General features: G+C 47.5%; 1 protein-coding gene across 1 annotated transcript in view; it reads left to right on the top strand.

The window, feature by feature from the left end:
- Positions 1–21,289, top strand: part of LOC120916956 — a 72,962-nt gene that overhangs the window by 34,464 nt on the left and 17,209 nt on the right. The window contains exons 5-6 of the mRNA XM_040327894.1: positions 10,935–11,366; positions 14,625–15,149. Of these exons, the coding sequence (XP_040183828.1) occupies positions 10,935–11,366; positions 14,625–15,149 (957 nt within the window). The remainder of the gene's footprint in view (positions 1–10,934; positions 11,367–14,624; positions 15,150–21,289) is intronic.

Raw genomic sequence — 21,289 nt, 5'->3', positions numbered from 1 at the left:
TTTGCTGTCCAAGGCCCTTGACTTTGGAACACTTTGCCAACCTCCATTCGGTTGGAGGAGAACCACTTGGCCTTTAGGAGAAAGATCAAAACCCATCTCTTCTGAGCTCAAGGGAGAAGTGCTCAAACAAGCGCCCAGAGGCGATTCAGTTTGCATGTGTAGCACTATATACATTTTTCACTCACTCACTCAATCACAGATGTAGCAGAGCAAAGTAGGATGAAAGTCGTACTGCTGTAGTGTAGTATAGTGTGAACCCAGCCTCAAAGGGATGAGGTGGCAACCCTAGAAAGATCAGAAAAACAACAATGGCTGAGTAAGGCCGGCCCGGTGTCTATTCTGCGCAAGGTACGGACAAGTCCTGTGGGATCCATGCCTGGTTCATTTTAATGAACATGAGCTTGTCCACATTGTCTCTGGACAGGCGGCTGCGCTTGTCTGTGATAACGCCCCCTGCCATGCTAATTACACGTTCAGACAATACACTGGCCGCAGGGCAGGCCAGCACCTCCAAGGTGTAAAGGGCAAACTCAGGCCATGTGCCCAATTTGGAGACCCAGAAGTTTAAGGGGGCAGACCCATCATTCAGTATGTGTAGGCGTGTGCACACATACTGCTCCACCATGTTGGTGAAATGCTGCCTCCTGCTAAAACGTTCCATATCAGCTGGTGGTGCTGGTTGTTGTGGCGTGCTGACAAAGCTTTTCCACATTTCGGCCATGCTAACCCTGCCTTCTGAGGTGCTGGCGGTGCCCCGGCTGTGTTGGCGACCCCTTCCTCCTCCTCTGCCTTCGCCTTGTGCTTACACTGTTCCCTCGCTGTCAGGTGGGAATTGCACCAGCAGCGCGTCTACTAGCGTGCGCTTGTACTCGCGCATCTTGCATTCACGCTCCAGTGAGGGAATTAAGGACGGTACATTGTCCTTTTAATGGGGATCCAGCAGCGTGGCCACCCAGTAATCAGCACCTGTTACAATGTGCGAAACACGGCGGTCGTTGCGGAGACACTGCAGCATGTAATCGCTCATGTGTGCCAGGCTGCCCAGAGGCAATGAAAAGCTGTCCTCTGTGGGAGGTGTATCATCTGTGTCCTCTGTATCCCCCAGCCACGCACCAGTAATGGCCATGAGCTGGTCTGGGTGCCACCTTGCTGTGAACATGGTTCCTCCTCCTCCTCATCCTCCAAAACTGTGCCCTTGCTGGACAATTGTGTACCTGGCCTTTGTCGGTGCACAAACCCACCCTCTACTTGTGAAAGACTGCCCTGAAAGCCTTGGAAATTATCCCGATTCCTCCTCCTCCTCCTGTGCCACATCCTCTTCCATTATCGCCGAAGCGTTTTTCCAAGGAGGCATAGAACTGGATAGTAACACTGAGAACGGCGTCATCGGCACTGGCCATGTTGGTGGAGTACTCGAAACAGCGCAACAAGGCACACAGGTCTCGCATGGAGGCCCAGTTATTGGTGGTAAAGTGGTTCTGTTCCGCAGAGCGACTCACGCATGCGTGATGCAGCTGAAACTCTACTACCGCCTGCTGCTGCTCGCACAGTCTGGCCAGCATGTGCAAGGTGGAATTCCACCTTGTGGGCACATCACATATGAGGCGGTAAGCGGGAAGGCCGAAGTTACGCTGCAGCGCTGCCAGGCGAGCAGGATGAGAACGCCGAAAGTGCGCACAGACGGCCCGCACTTTCTGTAGCAGCTGTGGCGTATCGGAGTAAGTTTTCAGGAAACTCTGCACCACCAAATTCAGCACATGCGCCGGGCAAGGGATGTGCGTCAAAACCGGCTAGGCCCAGAGCTGCTACGAGATTCGCCCATTATCGCACACCACCAGGCCCGGCTTGAGGCTCACTGACGCCAACCACTCATCGGTCTGTTGTTCCATGTCCCTCCACAACGCCTGCGCGGTGTGGGTTTTTTCCCCCAAAACAGGAAAGTTTTTAAAACTGCCTGCTGGCGTTTTCCCATGGCTGTGCTGAAGTTGGTGGTGAATTTGTTACGCTGACTGGATGAGGAGGCGGTAGAGGATGAGGAAGCGGAGTAGGAGGAGTTAGCAACAGGAGGGCAAACTGAAGCGCCCTGCAATCCTCGGTGGTGGAAGGACATGCGCCAAACTGCTATCCGCCTCAGGCCCAGCCGCCACTGCATTTACCCAGTGTGCTGTTAGGGAGATATAACGTCCCTGACCGTGCTTACTGGTCCACGTATCCGTAGTTAGGTGAACCTTGCCAAGGTGGCGTTGCGCAGTGCACACCTGATTTTGTGCCCCACTTGGTTGTGCAGGGATGGGATGGCTCGCCTGAAAAAGTAGTGGCGGCTGTGAACGACGTACTGTGGGACAGCCAATGCCATCAGGCTTTTAAAACTCTGCGGTCTCCACCAGACGGAATGACAGCATTTCAAAGGCCAGTAATTTTGAATGCTGGCATTCAGGGCCAGGGCTCGGGGGTGGGTAGAGGGGTACTTCCTCTTACGCTCCAGTGTTTGGGAGATAGAGAGCTGAATGCTTCTATGGGACATTGTGAGATGTTGGTGACCCAGGTGGTAGTGTTGCTTGCCGGTCCTCTAATTGAGGGGTTGCAGGTGGCACTGTCACTACGGAGGTGGATGAAGAGGCAGAGAGGCCCGAGACTGAAGCAGAAGAGGAAGCAGGACGAGCCAGAGACCTTTCTTGGTTTTTGAGGTGTGTACTCCACTGCAGCTCGTGCTTTGCACTTAGATGCCTGGTCATGCAGGTTGTGCTCAGGTTGAGAACGTTTATGCCTCGCTTCAGGCTTTCATTGCACAACGTGCAAACCACTCGTGTCTTGTCATCAGCACATTGTGTGAAGAACTGCCATGCTAGGGAACTCCTTGGACCTGGCTTTGGTGTGCTTGGTCCCTTGCTGCGTTGGGCAGTAGCAGGCGTACTGTCTAGGGGACGGACGCTCCGCTTTTGCACCCTGCTCCCTCTTCTGCTGTGCTGGTGGCTCTGTGCGACCACCGCCTCTTCCTCCAAACTACATGGGTCACCTGCATGAGGTTGATTCCATGTCGGGTCGAGGACCTCATCGTCCTCCACATCATCTTCCACCCAGTCTTCACCACTGCCCTCCTTGTCAGTCTGCACAATTGCAAAAGCAACAGCAGTTGGCAACTGTGTTTCTTCATCATCCGAGACGTGCTGTGATGGTCCCCCCATGAACTCATCCTGAAATATAAGTGGTTGGCATCAGTGCACTCAATCTCTTCCCCTTCTGGGGCTGGGCTAGGTGGATGGCCCTGGGAACACATGCTAACAGACTCATCAAAAAGCAAAAGAGACTGCTGCATGATTTGGGGCTCAGACTGCTTGGCTGATTTGCAAGGGGGTGAGGTGAAAGACTGATGGTGGACATCGGCTGCAGGCGCCAACTCTGAACTTTCAGCACAAGACTGGTTGGAAAACAATGTGAAGGAACTGGAGGCACTGTCAGCAACCCAATCTACTACCGCCTGTTCTGCTCCTGGCCTCAACATTCGTAGAGCCGGATTAGGCCCAACCAAATACCGCTGCAGGCTCTGTCGGCTACTCGCACCTGAGAAAGGTGTTTCACTTGTGCTTGTAGCTGGCACAGATCGACCACGTCCTCTCCCTGTAACAGGAGCTCCACCAGCAGCACCACGACCGCGGCCACGTCCCTTATTTGACGTTCTCCTCATATTTCTCAAATTTAGGGTTTAGCCCTAAATGGGTGTTTGTTGAATAGAACAATAGAAGAACAGTAGCTAAAGTGTTTATCTCACACCTACAGATATGCAGGAAACGCACCGAAAAAACAAATTATTTGCCCAAAATAATTTTTTTTTGAATAGCACAATAGAAAACAGTATGTACGTGTGTATCTCACACATACAGATATGGAGGAAAAACTGCAAACACTTGAGGAAAAACTGCAAAATATATTTTTTTCCCCAAAATGGGTGCTTTTTTAATAGAACAATAGAAGAACAGTAGCTAAAGTGTTTATCTCACACTTACAGATATGGAGGAAACACGGCAAACACTGGAGGAAACACTGCAAAATATGTTTTTTGCACCAAACTGGGTGTTTTTTGAATAGAACAACAGAAGAACAGTAGCTAAAGGCCCAGATTCACGTAGGAGATACGACGGCGTATATCCAGATACGCCGTCATATCTCTGAGTCTGAGGCGTCGTATCTTGGCGCCTGATTCAAAGAATCAGATACACCAGAATTTGTATAAGATACGACCAGCGTAAGTCTCCTACGCCATTGTTTCTTAACTGCATATTTACGCTGGCCGCTAGGGGCGTGTACAGATACGCCGTTTACGTAAGGATTTTTCTGGCGTAAAGTTAAACCTGCTCTATGAGGCGTAGATGAGGCGTAACAATGTTAAGTATGGACGTCGGGGCCAGCGTCTAATTTTCCGTCGATTACGTCGTCTGCGTAAGTCGTTTGCGAATAGGGCTGTGCGTAATTTACGTTCACGTCGAAAGCATTGGCTTTTTGCGGGTTAATTTGGAGCATGCGCACTGGGATACTTTCACGGACGGCGCATGCGCCGTTCGGAGAAAAGCGTAATTTACGTGGGGGTCACAATACATTTACATAATACAAGCCCACATCTTCCATATTTGAATTAGGCTGGCTTTACGCCGGCCTATTTACGCTACGCCGCCACAACTTTGCTTTGATAATACTGCACGTGCCTGTGAAAGTTGCGGAGGCGTAACGTAAATAGGATACGTTGCGCCCGCACAAAGATGCGCTCTCCTACGTGAATCCGGGCCAAAGTGTTTATCTCACACTTACAGATATGGGGGGAACACGGCAAACACTGGAGGAAACACTGCAAAATATTATTTTTTTCCTAAATGGATGTTTTTTTGAATAGCACAATAGAAGAAAAGTATATACAGGGTGTATCTCACAGGAACATATGCAGTGCTGGTGCAATATGCAGAGTATCTCACAGGAACATATGCAGTGCTGGTGCAATATGCAGAGTATCTCACAGTAACATATGCAGTGCTGGTGTAATATGCAGAGTATCTCACAGGAACATATGCAGTACTGGTGCAATATGCAGAGTATCTCACAGGAACATATGCAGTGCTGGTGCAATATGCAGAGTATCTCACAGGAACATATGCAGTGCTGGTGCAATATGCAGAGTATCTCACAGTAACATATGCAGTGCTGGTGTAATATGCAGAGTATCTCACAGGAACATATGCAGTACTGGTGCAATATGCAGAGTATCTCACAGGAACATATGCAGTGCTGGTGCAATATGCAGAGTATCTCACAGGAACATATGCAGTGCTGGTGCAATATGCAGAGTATCTCACAGGAACATATGCAGTGCTGGTGCAATATGCAGAGTATCTCACATGAACATATGCAATGCTGCTGCAATTTGATTTCTGAACCAGGACTGACTCCTATATAATTCTCTCCCTCAGATCAGCAGGAACCTTGCCCTAAACTATCTAATGCAGAGTGACGAGCTGTGCTATGTGCCTCTAGCTCATATAGAGGCTGGGTCACATGCTGGGTCACATGCTGCACTGGCCAATCACAGCCATGCCAATAGTAGGCATGGCTGTGATGGCTTCTTAGTGACAGTAGGTAAACAAATGGGGATGGCTGCCCTGCAGCCGGCCGTAACATTCCCGAACACCGGACCCGAACCCGAACTTTCAGCAAAATGTCCGGGTTCGGGTCCAGGTACAAAAAAAAAACAAAGTCCATACCAAACCCGAACTTTACAGTTCGGGTTTGCTCAACCTACTCACAAATCACCATAAGATATAATGTATGCTTATTATGATCACAGATTGAAAGCCGTCAGATTTTCATGACCTAAAAAATTACGAACAAATGTATTTGCTCCGTCAAGCGGATAAGCAGATCAGTTTGTTGCACTGGAGGGACAAAAATGCAAAACGTTATCACTCTTTCTAAACTGATTTGTGTCACTTTTGCCTGATCAGATTGTAATTTTCAGCAGTTTGTGTCCCCTCCCCATGATGCATCCAGACATCTAGGGGGGTCAGCAGAGGTGAGGCAAAGTTGTCAACATCCGAAAAAAAACTCCTGGGACACTTTTTATGTTTCCAGCAAGCCGTTGTAGGTGACGAATGTACTTTAGAAAGGTTATGTTTTCTGTAAAATCACACCCAATTGTACAATTATTTATATACAGTATCTGACAAAAGTAAGTACACCCCTCAGTCACATTTCTTGTATCTTTTCATGTGAAACACTGAAGAAATGACACTTTGTATCTACAATGTTGTGTAGTGAGTGTACAGCTTGTATAACGGTGTAAATTTGCTGTCCCCTCAAAAAAACTCAACACACAGACATTAATGTCTAAACCGCTGGCAACAAAAAGTGAGTACGCCCCTAGTGAAAATGTCCAAATTGGGCCCAATAGCCATTATCTCTCCCCCCGGTGTCATGTGACTCGTTAGTGTTACAAGGTCTCAGGTGTGAATGGGGAGCAGGTGTGATACATTTGGTGTTATCGCTCTCACTCTCTCATACTGGTCACTGGAAGGACAACATGGCACCTCATGGCAAAGAACTCTGAGGATCTGATATAAAGAATTGTGTCTCTCAGGCCTCGTACAGACGAGCGGACCTGTCCGATGAAAACGGTCTGCGGACCGTTTTCATCAGACATGTCTGCTCAGAGATTTTGGTCTGATGGTTGTACACACCATCAGGCCAAATTCCCGCGGACAGAATACGCGGTGACGTGACGGCGACGATGACGCGGTGACGTGCGCGAACCCGGAAGTTCAATGCTTCCACGCATGCGTCGAATCACTTCGACGCCATGCGTGGGTTCTCGGGCCAGCGGACATGTCGATGAGTCATACTGACCATCGGACATGTCCGACGGACATGGTTCCAGCGGACAAGTTTCTTAGCATGCTAAGAAACATTGTCCGCTGGAAACCTGTCCGGTCGGCTGGAAAATTGTCCGGTCGGCCCTACACATGACCGAACATGTCCGCGAAAACTGGTCCGCGGACCAGTTTCAGCAGACATGTTCGGTCGTGTGTACGAGGCCTCAGGGGCAGACTGACAACTAGGGATGAGCTTCGTATTCGAGTTGAACTCATGTTCGACTCGACATCGTATGTTCGATCGTTCGTCGAATTATAAACGTTTTGGGCCGTTCGCGCCAAATTCAAGTTACGTTTCACAGACCATAATTCACTGCGGCATCGCTGGCTGATGATTGGCCAAGCATGCACTATGACCCGCATGCTTGGCCAATCACAGCTTGCAAAAAAACGGAGAGCCGTAATTGGCCAAAGCCAGGGTGGCTTTGGCTAATTATGGCTCAGGGGGTTTAGTACACGCCCCACACTATAAAAGGCCGCCTTGCAGGGTAGCCTTGTGTAATGTGTTGTGGTGGTTAAGAGAGAGAAGACAGAGAGAGAGAGAGAGAGAGAGAGTGTCATTTTTTGCAGGTAGATAGAGCAGGCAGGCTAGTCAGTTAGGCCTCGTACACACGATAGGTTAACCAGAGGACAACAGTCTGAAGGACCCGTTTTCATCGGTCAAAACCGATCGTGTGTGGGCCCCATAGGTTATTTAACCATCGGTTAAAAAAAAGCCAACTTGCTATAAAATTAACCGATGGATTCCTAACCGATAGATCAAAAACCGATCGTTAGTAGGCACAACCATCGGTTAAAAAACCCGCGCATGCTCAGAATCAAGTCGACGCATGCTTGGAAGCATTGAACTTCGTTTTTTTTTTCAGCACGTCGTTGTGTTTTACGTCACCCGCGTTCTGACACGATCGGTTTTAACCTATGGTGTGTAGGCGTGACGGACCATCAGTCAGCTTCATTCGTTAACCTATGACAACGGTCCCTTCAGACCGTTGTCCTCTGGTTAACCTATCGTGTGTACGAGGCTTCAAAGTTACAGTGTGTAGAGGACATATATACATCCCAGGTGTTGTACATATATTTATACACTGTATAGTTTAGCTAGATCAGTTCTTCCTAATTTACTGGCAGGCAGGTGATTGTGCTAGCTGCAGTATTCTTACGTGGTTTATTGCCCGTGTGCTCTGCAGTTTGCACCTAAAGCTACTTGGTGTGTACTGTCTGTGTCTGTGCTATTTTTCGCAATGATTTTCATCCATATTGCAGGGACCAAACATTACATTAAAGCCGCAAGCAGTCTTATTACCTTTTTCTTATAGTAATCTCATTTTGTGCAGGGACAGTTCTAAACACGTGCCACTTCACAGGCATACTATAGACACCCAGCAGGTACGATATTTAAAGGAATTTTTTTTATTTTTATTTTTTTATTTAAGCATCATTAAAAATCACTGCTCCTGAAAAAACAACAGTTTTTAAAAGTTTTTTCCATTGATACATGTTCCCTGGGGCAAGACCCGGGTTCTCAAAGACGTTTTACGACAATAACTTGCATATTAGGCTTTAAAATTACCACTTTTGAATTCGAACGTTCGAGTCCCATAGACATCAATGGGGTTCTAAATGTTCGCGCGAATGTTCGGTCCGTTCGAAGGTTCTGGTGCGAACCGAACGAGGGGGGTTTTCGGCTCATCCCTACTGACAACTCATGGGGCCCCCGGGCAATAGAAGATTATGGGGCCCCTGGGCTTACAGATGGCCACCACGCCAGGAGGCAGTGCAGAGGCGGGGCAGCTAAAATCTCGGGATTTTCACATCAAAAGCATGTCGGTTTCAAACATATCAGGGACAGATGTAAAATAAACACAGATTTTTACATACTGTCCCTGGTTTTACTGAGGCTGGCAACCCTGATGGGGCCCCCTAGTGACATGGGGCCCTCGGGCAGTGCCCGAGAGCCCCAATGGTCAGTTACATAGTTACATAGTTAGTCAGGTTGAAAAAAGACACAAGTCCATCCAGTTCAACCACAAAAAATAAACAAACAAAAAACAAACAAAATAAAAAACACAGTAAAATCCCATACACCCAACTTCATACCCACAGTTGATCCAGAGGAAGGCAAAAAACCCAGCAGAGCATGATCCAATTTGCTACAGCAGGGGAAAAAATTCCCTCCTGATCCCCCGAGAGGCAATCGGATTTACCCTGGATCAACTTTACCTACAAATCTTAGTACTCAGTTATATTCTGCACATTTAGGAAAGAATCCAGGCCTTTCTTGAAGCAATATACTGAGCTGGCCAGAACCACCTCTGGAGGGAGTCTGTTCCACATTTTCACAGCTCTTACTGTGAAGAAACCTTTCCGTATTTGGATTCAGTCCGCCCCTGTCTACACTAACACTGTCTTTATAATGTCGAATCTTCTCTCTCTATGTAGAATAATCTCTGACTATTATGCCCTGTACACACGATCGGTTCATCCCAAGAAAACGGTCTGATGGATTTTTTCATCAGATATCCCATGAAGCTGACTTTCATCAGTCTTGCCTACACACCATCAGTTAAAAAAAACGATTGTGTCAGAACCCAGTGACGTAAAACACTACGACGTGCTGAGAAAAATGAAGTTCAGTGCTTCCGAGCATGCGTCGACTTGATTCTGAGCATGCGTTGATTTTTAACCAATGGATTTTCCCACAGACGATTTTTTTCTATCGGTTTTTTAACCATCAGATAATTTTTAAAACAAGTTCCTAGTTTTTTCACCGATGTATAACAAACCGATGGGGTGCACACACGATCGGTTCGTCTGATGAAAACGGTCCATCAGGCCGTTTTCATCAGACGAACCGATCGTGTGTACGTGGCATTAGAGTTCGGTTAGGAACATTTGACCGCAGGTTCGATAGACACAGATCGCTATTGTCAGCATCATGTCGAATCTTTTATCTATATCGAACTGTTGTAGCAACGAAAACGAAAATAAAGCATTTTTTATGTCGGATCTTTCGGATTTCGGATTCTGCGCGTTCGTTTTCATTTGTTAAAATGATAACGAAAATACCAAAAATTCAGACGAAAATGCATTCGGATGAAAACCAATTCACATGTCTAGTGATCAGCAACTTATAGTGTGACTGTGATAGTGTGGTGGGAAATCTGATTCTAACTGACACTGGCTAAGAGGAACGCTAAATGACTTTAACTGACATCTGTCGTTGCAGTGATCAGTGATAATACTGTACACTGAACACTGTACTAATGATACTGGCTGGGTGACAGAAGTGATCAGGAGGGAAATCAGTAGGATAACTGTGTGCGTAACAAGTGTAATGTTTATAATGTGTGTCGTTTTACTCACAGACCTGGCTGCTTTTTTCTCCCTGGATTTAGAGTTGATTCAGGGAGAAGAAACAGCCAGATTGCTGTTCTGTGTGTTTGTAAACACAGACCTCTGTACTGTGATTGGCTACAGCTGATCAGCAGGTATACAGCCAAAATCATTGGTTGCAACCTGCTGACAAACCCGTGCAGCAAGAGGTGTGCGCTTGCACGACTGAAAACATTGAAAGAAGCCTTGACATTTGTGAACATTGCTTAGCTTGCCACTGCCACCTGCTAGAAGTAAATCTATGGTTAGTGGGCAGCAAGTGGTTAAAATAGATCCCTGGGATGGACCCTTATTGGTGTGATTCCAGCAATATGTTGTGATTGGGATCTTGGTGGCACAAGATGGTGCTTTAATCAATATTCCAGATGTATCTGTATGCAAGCTGTTTATGGTCATCACTCTGCTGATGTGGCAATTGCAAGGCTGGGCCAAATGATGTAAATGTATAATAATGAATATTAATAATAAAGAGCGTCTTCTAAGAATGATATCTGTGTTTAATTTATTACAATGATTCCTGATCAGTCCGGAGTCATAGACATGGAGGCGTTTCATTCAGCCCCTCTGTTTCTTATGATAGATGAGTTCATAGCGTTCTTATACTTCTTATACTTTCTCGTTATTTCTTAGGTGAACCTTCTCTATCTGAGATCTCAGGTGATGGACGTATTCCTCATATGAAGAGAGGAACTCTAACCTGGCAGATAACAAATTTCATAAAAAAAGAAATCCAGATAAATGTATATCTGAAAAGACGTAATGACATAAAACTTCTTATTTCCTCCTGGGATTCCACAGACTGGAAAATATCATACAATGATTCTTCTAATGTTCTGTCTCTATTAGAAAAAGGTGCTAAATGTCGTACATTGTTATCTGTGGAAATGGAAGTTGAGATGACAAAATCCTGGACTGGAAAGTACAAATGTCTCTGCTCCATATCTATCACCCCAGATAAATATACAGATGACGGTGCGGTGATTGTTGTAGAAGTGGAACACCCTTCCCTAAAATGGCCCGTCTCTGTACGCAGAACTCTGAATGTGTACAGTCCAGTAGTAGGTAAGTAGTGGTTATACTGTAGGCACTGAGAATGTGTTTTTTATAATTAAAGGAGATTTCTGGTCACTGCACACACTTAAAGTGGTTGTAAACCCACTTTTTTGACTTTTGCCTACAGGTAAGCCTATAATAAGGCCTATAATAAGGCTTACCTGTAGGTATAAAGAATATCTCCTAAACCTGTACGGTTTAGGAGATATTCCCCTCGCAATGCGCCGCTGATTGCAGCGGCTCATGCGCAGGGGGGATCCTCGGCTGAAGGGCCGGCCCCGCCGACCCATGCCGGAAAGGAAATCTCCCACGCGCAGGAGTGACGTCATCGCGGCTCCAGCCAATCACAGCGCTGGAGCGGCGATACCCGGAAGAAACGCTAGGCTCGGCGTGGACCAGGTAAGTGCCCTACCTCGTTCCGACAATTGCGCGGTCGTGCGACATGGCTCCCAAACAAAATTGACGTCCTTTTTTTCCCACAAATAGAGCTTTCTTTTGGTGGTATTTGATCACCTCTGCGGTTTTTATTTTTGCGCTATAAACAAAAATAGAGCGACAATTTGAAAAAAAAAACCAATATTTTTTACTTTTTGCTATAATAAATATACCAACAAATATAAAAAAAAAAATGTCCTCAGTTTAGGCCGATACGTATTCTTCTACAAATTGTTGGTAAAAAAAAAAATCACAATAAGCATTTGATTGGTTTCCGCAAAATTTATAGCGTCTACAAAATAGGGGATAGTTTTATGGCATTTTTATTAATAATTTGTTTTACTAGTTATGTTGGCGATCAGCGATTTTATTGTGACTGCGACATTATGGTGGACACATCGGACACTTTTGACACTATTTTGGGACCATTGTCATTTTTACAGCAATCAGTGCTATACAAATTAGGGTTGTCCCGATACCACTTTTGTAGGACTGAGTACAAGTACCGATACTTTTTTTCATGTACTCGCCGATACCGATACTTTTTTTTTAAATGTGTCCCCAAATGCAGCCATGTCCCCCCACAGATGCAGCCATGTCCCCCACAGATGCAGCCATGTCCCCCCACACATGCAGCCATGTCCCCCCACATATGCAGCCATGTCCCCCCATATATGCAGCCATGTCCCCCCACATATGCAGCCATGTCCCCCCATATATGCAGCCATGTCCCCCATATAACCAGCCATGTCCCCCATATAACCAGCCATGTCCCCCATATAACCAGCCATGTCCCCCATATAACCAGCCATGTCCCCCATATAACCAGCCATGTCCCCCATATATGCAGTCATGTCCCCCATATATGCAGCCATGTCCCCCATATATGCAGCCATGTCCCCCATATAACCAGCCATGTCCCCCATATAACCAGCCATGTCCCCCCATATAACCAGCCATGTCCCCCATATAACCAGCCATGTCCCCATATAACAAGCCATGTCCCCCATATAACCAGCCATGTCCCCCATATATGCAGCCATGTCCCCCATATATGCAGCCATGTCCCCCATATATGCAGCCATGTCCCCCATATAACCAGCCATGTTCCCCATATAACCAGCCATGTCCCCCCATATGACCAGCCATGTCCCCCATATATGCAGCCATGTCCCCCATATAACCAGCCATGTCCCCCATATAACCAGCCATGACCCCCCCATATAACCAGCCATGTCCCCCATATAACCAGCCATGTCCCCCATATATGCAGCCATGTCCCCCATATAACCAGCCATGTCCCCCCATATAACCAGCCATGTCCCCCATATAACCAGCCATGTCCCCCATATAACCAGCCATGTCCCCCATATAACCAGCCATGACCCCCCATATAACCAGCCATGTCCCCCATATAACCAGCCATGTCCCCCATATAACCAGCCATGTCCCCCCATATAATCAGCCATGTCCCCCATATAACCAGCCATGTCCTCCATATAACCAGCCATGTCCCCCCATATAACCAGCCATGTCCCCCATATAACCAGCCATGTCCCCCATATAACAAGCCATGTCCCCCATATAACCAGCCATGTCCCCCATATATGCAGCCATGTCCCCCATATATGCAGCCATGTCCCCCATATATGCAGCCATGTCCCCCATATAACCAGCCATGTCCCCCATATAACCAGCCATGTCCCCCCATATGACCAGCCATGTCCCCCATATATGCAGCCATGTCCCCCATATAACCAGCCATGTCCCCCATATAACCAGCCATGACCCCCCCATATAACCAGCCATGTCCCCCATATAACCAGCCATGTCCCCCATATATGCAGCCATGTCCCCCATATAACCAGCCATGTCCCCCCATATAACCAGCCATGTCCCCCATATAACCAGCCATGTCCCCCATATAACCAGCCATGTCCCCCATATAACCAGCCATGACCCCCATATAACCAGCCATGTCCCCCATATAACCAGCCATGTCCTCCATATAACCAGCCATGTCCCCCCATATAATCAGCCATGTCCCCCATATAACCAGCCATACCTAGATGCCGATGTCGCCGCCCGCCTGGGTAAACAGCGTGCGGGGAACATTACAGCTATCATTTGAATAGCTGTAGTCTTTCTCTCGCCGCGCTGCGTATAGACACTCCCCCTTTCTCGGGATTGGACAGTTCATCCGAGCAAGGGGGAGTGTCTATACGCGGCGCGGCGGGAAACACTACAGCTATTCAAATGATAGCTGTAATGTTCCCCGCCCGTATTAACCAGGCGTGGATGCGGCGTAGCGGCGACGGCCGCGGCCGCGGCGGGGGGGAAGTATTCTATTTCGGTATCGGGGGTATTTGCGGGAGTACGAGTACTCCCGCAAATACTCGGAATCGTTCCCGATACCGTTACTAGTATCGGTATCGGGACAACCCTAATACAAATGCACTGATTACTGTAAAAATGACACTGGCAGTGAAGGGGTTAACCAGAAGGGGGCGCTGTAGGGGTTAAGTGTGCCCTGATTTGTGTTTCTTACTGGGGGGACGTGGCTGGGGGTGTGACATCACTGATCGTCGTTCCCTATGATCAGGGTCTGTCTCACTAGGAAGCATGGGGAGAGGTTTGTTTACACTCACGTCTCCAATTTCTTCCTCTCTGTGACCCGATCGCAGGACACCGGCGGTGATCGGGTCTGCGGTCATGGAGATGATAGCTGCCATGAGATAATAAATAAAAACTTCTAAATGTCCACAGCCCTATTCCTGACCTTTGGGGGATATGATATTAAAATTAATATTATTCCTTCTCATTTTTTTACAGGTAAACCTGTTGTATCAGACATCAGTGGGGAGATGTGGATTCCTCATATGAAGACAACTCTGTCATGTCAGATAACAAAGTTCAAACTGAAGAAACTTCAAATAAATTTATACCTAAAAAGATGTAATGACATGAAAAACCATCTCATCCATTCATGGGTATCTGTGGACCGTCCATCGAGAAAGGACAATACTGCTGCTGGACGTCACAGTAGAGATCCTATTGAAGAAGATTCTTTGCTGGAAGATGCTGGGTATGATACAATGTTACCGGTGGAGATGGAAGATGCTGGGAATGATACAATATTACCGGTGGAAATGGAAGATGCTGGGAATGATACAAAGTTACCAGTGGAGATGGAAGTGAAGATGACAAAAACAGAAGATGAAAGCTACAAATGTGATTGTACAATTTCTCTAACTCCAAACATAGATACAGATGACGGCGCCGTACTTGCTGTGGAAGTTGATCACGCTGCTCTGGAATGGCCCGAGTATAAATATCACATTCTGAATGTGATCAAAGGTGAGATCCGATTATCTGTACTTAAAGAAAATGTTAGAATTGCTAGATGTATAAATGTGAATTCAATCAGTGTATACAGTACCCTTTGTATATACAGTATATGGGCACCGGATTGTAAAGGGGACAGCCTCAACTGGCAGTGGTAAACTATGCACACGACAGGCCCCAGACACAGTCCAAGCTTGTTTTTCCTGCTTTTTTTTTTTTTTTTTCAACAAGACTGCAAACTTGTACAGCAGGTTAGTATCATAAAACCAAAACAACTAAAAAAAAATCTCCATGTTTAACCACTTCTGTACCGCACATAGCCATATGACATCCACAGAGGGGATCTCCCATCCCGGGTGGACGTCATATGACGTACTGGATTTTGTGCAGTGATATCTGAATGATGGGTGCTAAGGATGAGCTCCGGCGTGTTCATACAGTCCTTGTGCAGAGCCCGCCAGGAAGTCGGCACCGCGATGCGCTAATCACAGGCAGGGAGACATTATCCCGATGCTCGGCTGCAGAGATCGGGAAACGTCTCCCTGCCTGTGATTAGCGCAGCGCGGTGCCGACTTCCTGGCGGGCTCTGCACATGGACTGTGCAAACACGCCGGAGCTTATCCTTAATGGGTGCAGCTAGAGGCATCATTCACATATAAATTTTTTTCCAGCGGCGATCCTGTGCACCATAAGAACGATCATAGAGGCACTTGATTGTTCTTGCAGGCGGCGGGAGGGGACATTCCCCCCTCCCGCCGCCATCCGGTGCTTCTCCGGGCTCTCCTGTGCCGTCAGGGGCCTGGAGAAAGAATCATCCAGTGTTGGATGGGAAGCATAGAGATGACTGGTGACCATTGGAGGCCCGGGCGTGATGTGATGACGTCACGCCCGGGTACCCGGAAGTAAACAAAGCCGCGATTGCGGCTAGTAAGCATGAGATTGTGAGTTTTTTTCATGATCTCATGCTTTCCAGCCCAGGGCCGTCTTAATAGCATCATGGGCCCCTGGGCAAAGTAATGCTCTGGGGCCCCTACAATGATGACAGTGCAGGTAAACAGACATCAAGTAGGTAGGAGGCAGACTACCTCCCTTGTGCATCTATCACTCTCAGTACCATCATGGGGCCCCCAATTTCAGGGCAGCATGGGCTCAAGGACCAGCTGCTTTGGGGAAAGTGCAGGGGGGCCCCCCATGCAGCTGGGGCCCCTGGGCAGTGCCCAGGTGTGCCCTCTTATTAAGACAGCCCTGTTCCAGCCTGGAGGAGAGATGTGGGGGGAGGGGGAGGTCTTATTGACCCGCATCTCTCCTTAAAAAGGACCTGTCACACACCTTTCCTATTACAAGGGATGTTTACAATAAAAGTGATAAAAAAAAATGTAAAAAAAAAAAATATGTAAAATAAAAATAAATAATAATAAAAAAAAAATGAAAACGCCCCTGTCCCCAGTAGCTTGCGCTCAGAAGCTCAGAAGCGAATGCACGCGTAAGCCCCGCCCACGTATGTAAACACTGTTAGAGCACGTGCAACAATTCTAGCACTAGACCTCCTCTGTAACTCTAAACTGGTAACCTGTAAAACAAAATAAAAAAAAAAAGTGTCGCCTATGGAGATTTTTAAGTAACGAAGTTTGGCGCCATTCCATGAGTGTGCGCAATTTTAAAGTGTGACAAGTTAGGTATCTATTTACTCGGCGTAACATCGTCTTTCATATTTTACAAAAAAATTGGGCTAACTTTACTGTTTTGTTATTTTTTAATTCATGAAACCATTTTTTTCCCAAAAAAAGGCGTTTAAAAAATTATTGCGCAAATACAGTGCAAGATAAAAAGTTTCAATGACCGCCATTTCATTCCCTAGTGTGTCTGATAAACAACAACATATATAATGTTTGGGGGTTCTGAGTAATTTTCTAGCAAAAGAATGATGATTTGTACATGTAGGAGAGAAGTGCCAGAATAGGCCCGGCAGGGATGGACTGCCCATTGGGACTACAGGGAGTTTCCCGGTGGGCCGATGGCTCAGTGGGCCGGCTTCAGTGACAGCGGACTGCTAACCCCCTCCGCTCCTTTGTCTCTACCTCCCCGCAGCGCTCACCTGGCGGGAACAAAGAAGCAGGGGGAGGACCAGAGGAGCAGGGACGACGACAGCGGAGCATGGGGGGAGGGGACAGAGAGCTGACTCAACAGCTATGGCCTGGGAGTTTCTCACTCCTGCCTAATCTTGTCCCATGAGGGGGGGGGGGGCACCGAACTGATTCTTTGCCCCGGGAGAAATAATGTCTAGCTTCCCCACTGGTACTGCCTATAAGAGTACCGGTACCAGCCGTTCTACTCTAATAAAGTAGAACGGCCAGTGGCTAGTGAAGGGGGTGAGAAGGCTTGGATGGCATGGGGGGGTACGGGAGTTGTCCGGCTGCCATGGGGGGGACCTGTCAAAGTGGGCCAGTCTGGATGAAGTCCAGGGCCAAATTTCTGTCCCAGTCCAGCCCTGAGGCCCGGTATGGAGGTGGGTATAAAAGCCCTGTATTGAAGGGGTTAAGCCACTAAATAAACTTAAAATGTGTCAGTTCTTGACTAAAATGATGCTCCTAATGGTTTTCCAAAACATCCAATTAACACTTGTACCTTTTTAGTGTTCGGTCAGTAGTCAGCCTTTTTACCCACCTGCAGGATCCCATAGCAGAGAGTGAACAAAAAAGACTGAGGGAGCCCTTAGCTTAAAGCGGCGTTCCAACCACATTGTGCAATTTTTTAAAAGTATGTTCTTTCATCATGGAATACAGTTTTACACCCAAGTTCAATTACTATGTCCAAATCCGCCGCCGATCTGCAGAGTTATTGGAGACTTAAAAAATTCCTTTGCCGCAGTTCTCATTTTGCTTGTGGGCATGTGAAGCCCACAAGCACTTACTTCCTGGACAGCGATGGCGAGCAGTAGCCATTGGCGTTGTCAGAAGTGCCCAACGTTGTGATGGCAATGAACAACAACAATGCAGAACAGTGTATGAAGCCGGAAGATCAAGAATCCTGAATTAGAGCAGAAGAAAACATTGCCGTTTGTTAAAAAAAAATGGCAGCCTCCATCTACATCAGTGGTTCTCAACCTGGGGGTCAAATGACGATTTGCCAGGGGTCACCAAATCCTGGGCTGTTCTTGATGCCCGTGCTGCTCTCCCAGCCTTTTCGCAGGCACCCAGCAGGGCTGTTCCTAAAGCCTGCAGGCACCCATTCAGTTCACAGCATGGCTGGGGGGCAGAGACTAGAGGTCAGCTGACTGGTGAGGAATGTGAAGTGGGAGGGGCTGGAGGAGAGACCCCATCTCCTGATTATGGCATAGGTGTCACTGCTACGAGACACCACAAAGTCGGAGACACGGTGAGTAACACTACATGTGATTATAGTTGCCATTATAAGTCCCCACTACAATTCTCAGATAAGCAGATGGCCTTGATCAAGAGCACCTAAGTTGGCCGATCAGAAATCCGCTCCCAGCACTGCCACTCATTTCAACTTTGCCCAGCACTGCCACTGATCCCACCCCCCACCAGAACTGCCACTCATCCCATCCCCCCCCCCCCCCCACCAAGGAGTAAGAGAAAGAATAAAAATAGAGAAATCATGGAAGGGAGAGGAAAAGAGTGGAACAAAGAAAAAGGAGAGAAAGAACAAAAAAGACGGCTAGAGAGAGGGATGGGGGGAAACAAAACAAGAAATTAGGATATCGAGAGCTAAAAGGGAAAGAAAGGAGAACAAAGGGAAACAGTGGCACATCCTAAAATGTACCATCAGGGTTTTAATACTGTACAAGTGGAAGGGACTCAGGGAACCCTAAATGTCCGTGGGTTTGGGGCTCAAATTACTTGTCTTGCCTTGGGTGCTGACAACCCACGCTATGAAAATAATTTTACTGTTAGGGGTCCCCACAACTTGGGAAATTTTATCAAGGGGTCACGGCACATCTACATTCCTGTTTCTAAATCCCGCGATGACAGCACTAGGGGATGCGCACTGCATCGTGGGAAATTATGACACACATTTCCCAGGAGCAGTATCGCGCTGAGGAGCCGAGGGAGATGACGACACAAACCAAGGTGATTCCGAAGGCAGATTTCGTGGGACCACATAACAGGTATTTTTCAAATGTTTTTTTTTGCTATTATATGCACATTAATTAAATATTTTTTTTTTTATGGAAACTCTGCTTTAAAGTGGCTGTACACCCTGTACAACCACTTTCACCTACAGGTAAGCCTAGATTAAAGGGGTTGTAAAGGTAATTTTCTTCACTAAATATCTTCCTTTCCCTTAGTGCCGTCCTCCTTCACTTACCTCATCCTTCCATTTTGCTTAAATGTCCTTATTTCTTCTGAGAAATCCTCACTTCCTGTTCTTCTGTCTGTAACTCCACACAGTAATGCGAGGCTTTCTCCCTGGTGTGGAGTGTCGTGCTCGCCCCCTCCCTTGGACTACAGGAGAGTCAGGACGCTCTCTACGTTGCAGATAGAGAAAGAAGCTGTGTGTTAGTGGGCGTCCTGACTCTCCTGTAGTCCAAGGGAGGGGGGCGAGCACGACACTCCACACCAGGGAGAAAGCCTCGCATTACTGTGTGGAGTTACAGACAGAAGAACAGGAAGTGAGTATTTCTCAGAAGAAAGAAGGACATGTAAAAGCAAAATGGAAGGATGAGGTAAGTGAAGGAGGACGGCACTAAGGGAAAGGAAGATATTTAGGAAAACATTTTTTTACCTTTACAACCCCTTTAAGGCCTACCTGTAGGTGCTGGAAATATCTCCTAAACCTAAACGGTTTAGGAGATATTTACAATGCCCCGTACAGCGATGTCTTCTACGCATGTGCCGATGTGTTTGGCGCATGCGCTCCTTAGAAAGGACACACTGTGCCATTTCTAGCTGAGGTCATGCTGTGACTGGCGGCTCCTGCGCGCATTCGTCACGCGACTCCGGCCAGTCACAGAGCCAGAGTCCGCGGCCCCCGGAAGGAAGAGGGCTGAAGATGGACGCTTCCTGCAACAGGGGACAGCGGTGACATTGCAGGCTTCGGTTTCAGGTAAGTGGCACATAATGGGCTACTATATGATGCATAGGAGCCCATTATGCTGTACCTTTGCAGGGAAACAAAGAGGAAGTAAAACCCATCAGGTTTTACTTTCTCTTTAAGTCAGCTCACAGACAAAAAGTCCTGTGGACACCTGAGAATTAATGAGGTCTACTTAACAAGAAAGATGTGGACCTATGGATAAAGGCTTTATTCCACCCAAAGCTTTATAAAGCCTCAGGACTCCCGGACCCAGTCTAGATCTTCTTAAGGTCTGAGAATGCATTAAGGTGAAAAAATTTCAGAGTATACAGGCCCCCCGTTATATTTACCTGACCCCTCAAAAGTCCCACGCTCGGCCCCGACATCCTCTTCCCGCTCAGCCTGGCCGCTGATTGGCTAGAGCGGCTGTCAATCACATCCAGTGATGCGGTGCACCGAGGGGCGGGGCTGAGTGATACAGTGAGCGGCTATGGCCGCTCGCTGTATCACAGGAGCGTGCCCGTAGGGACTCCACACAATGCAAGCTCTCTCGTATGAATTTGTGGAGTTCTTGCGGGGAGGACGAGACAGCCGCCGATTGACCCCAGAAGAGGAGGATCGGGGCCACTCTGTGCAAAACGAGTTGCACAGTGGAGGTAAGTATAACATGTTTGTTATTTTTTTTAAATACATTTTTTTTGTTTACAATCCCGGTAAGGCTGGGTTCACACTAGTTCAAATTGGATGGATTGGTTTCTCCGCATCCAATTCGCATGCCAGGAGATTGCGACTGGCTCTCTATGGAGCCGGTTGTCATATCTCTGTTGGGGGGGGGGGGGCAGAGCGGCTTGCACAGGAGTCTGTGCATCTTTGGCTCTGTTTCAGGGCTGAATTCAGGCAAAAATTCGGCCCTAATTTGTCCCTAAAACAGAGAACAGGGACGCACCGGACCCCTGCTGCGAGCTGCATCCGGCATCAGAGTGAACCCAGCCTCAAAGAGGAGGGGCCTTAATCCCTGCAAATCATTCTATAGTCTACCCGTCCTAGACCAAAGCCAGATGGACCCTGCTGCTTTGGGGCCAGCTTAAGCTCAGGAGATATGTTCAAGAAAAGCA

Source organism: Rana temporaria, chromosome 11, assembly GCF_905171775.1.
Source record: "Rana temporaria chromosome 11, aRanTem1.1, whole genome shotgun sequence".
In the NCBI taxonomy this organism is placed as follows: Eukaryota; Metazoa; Chordata; class Amphibia; order Anura; family Ranidae; genus Rana; species Rana temporaria.
Note: the sequence above shows the minus strand (reverse complement) of the source record. Positions and strands in the feature narration are given on the sequence as shown.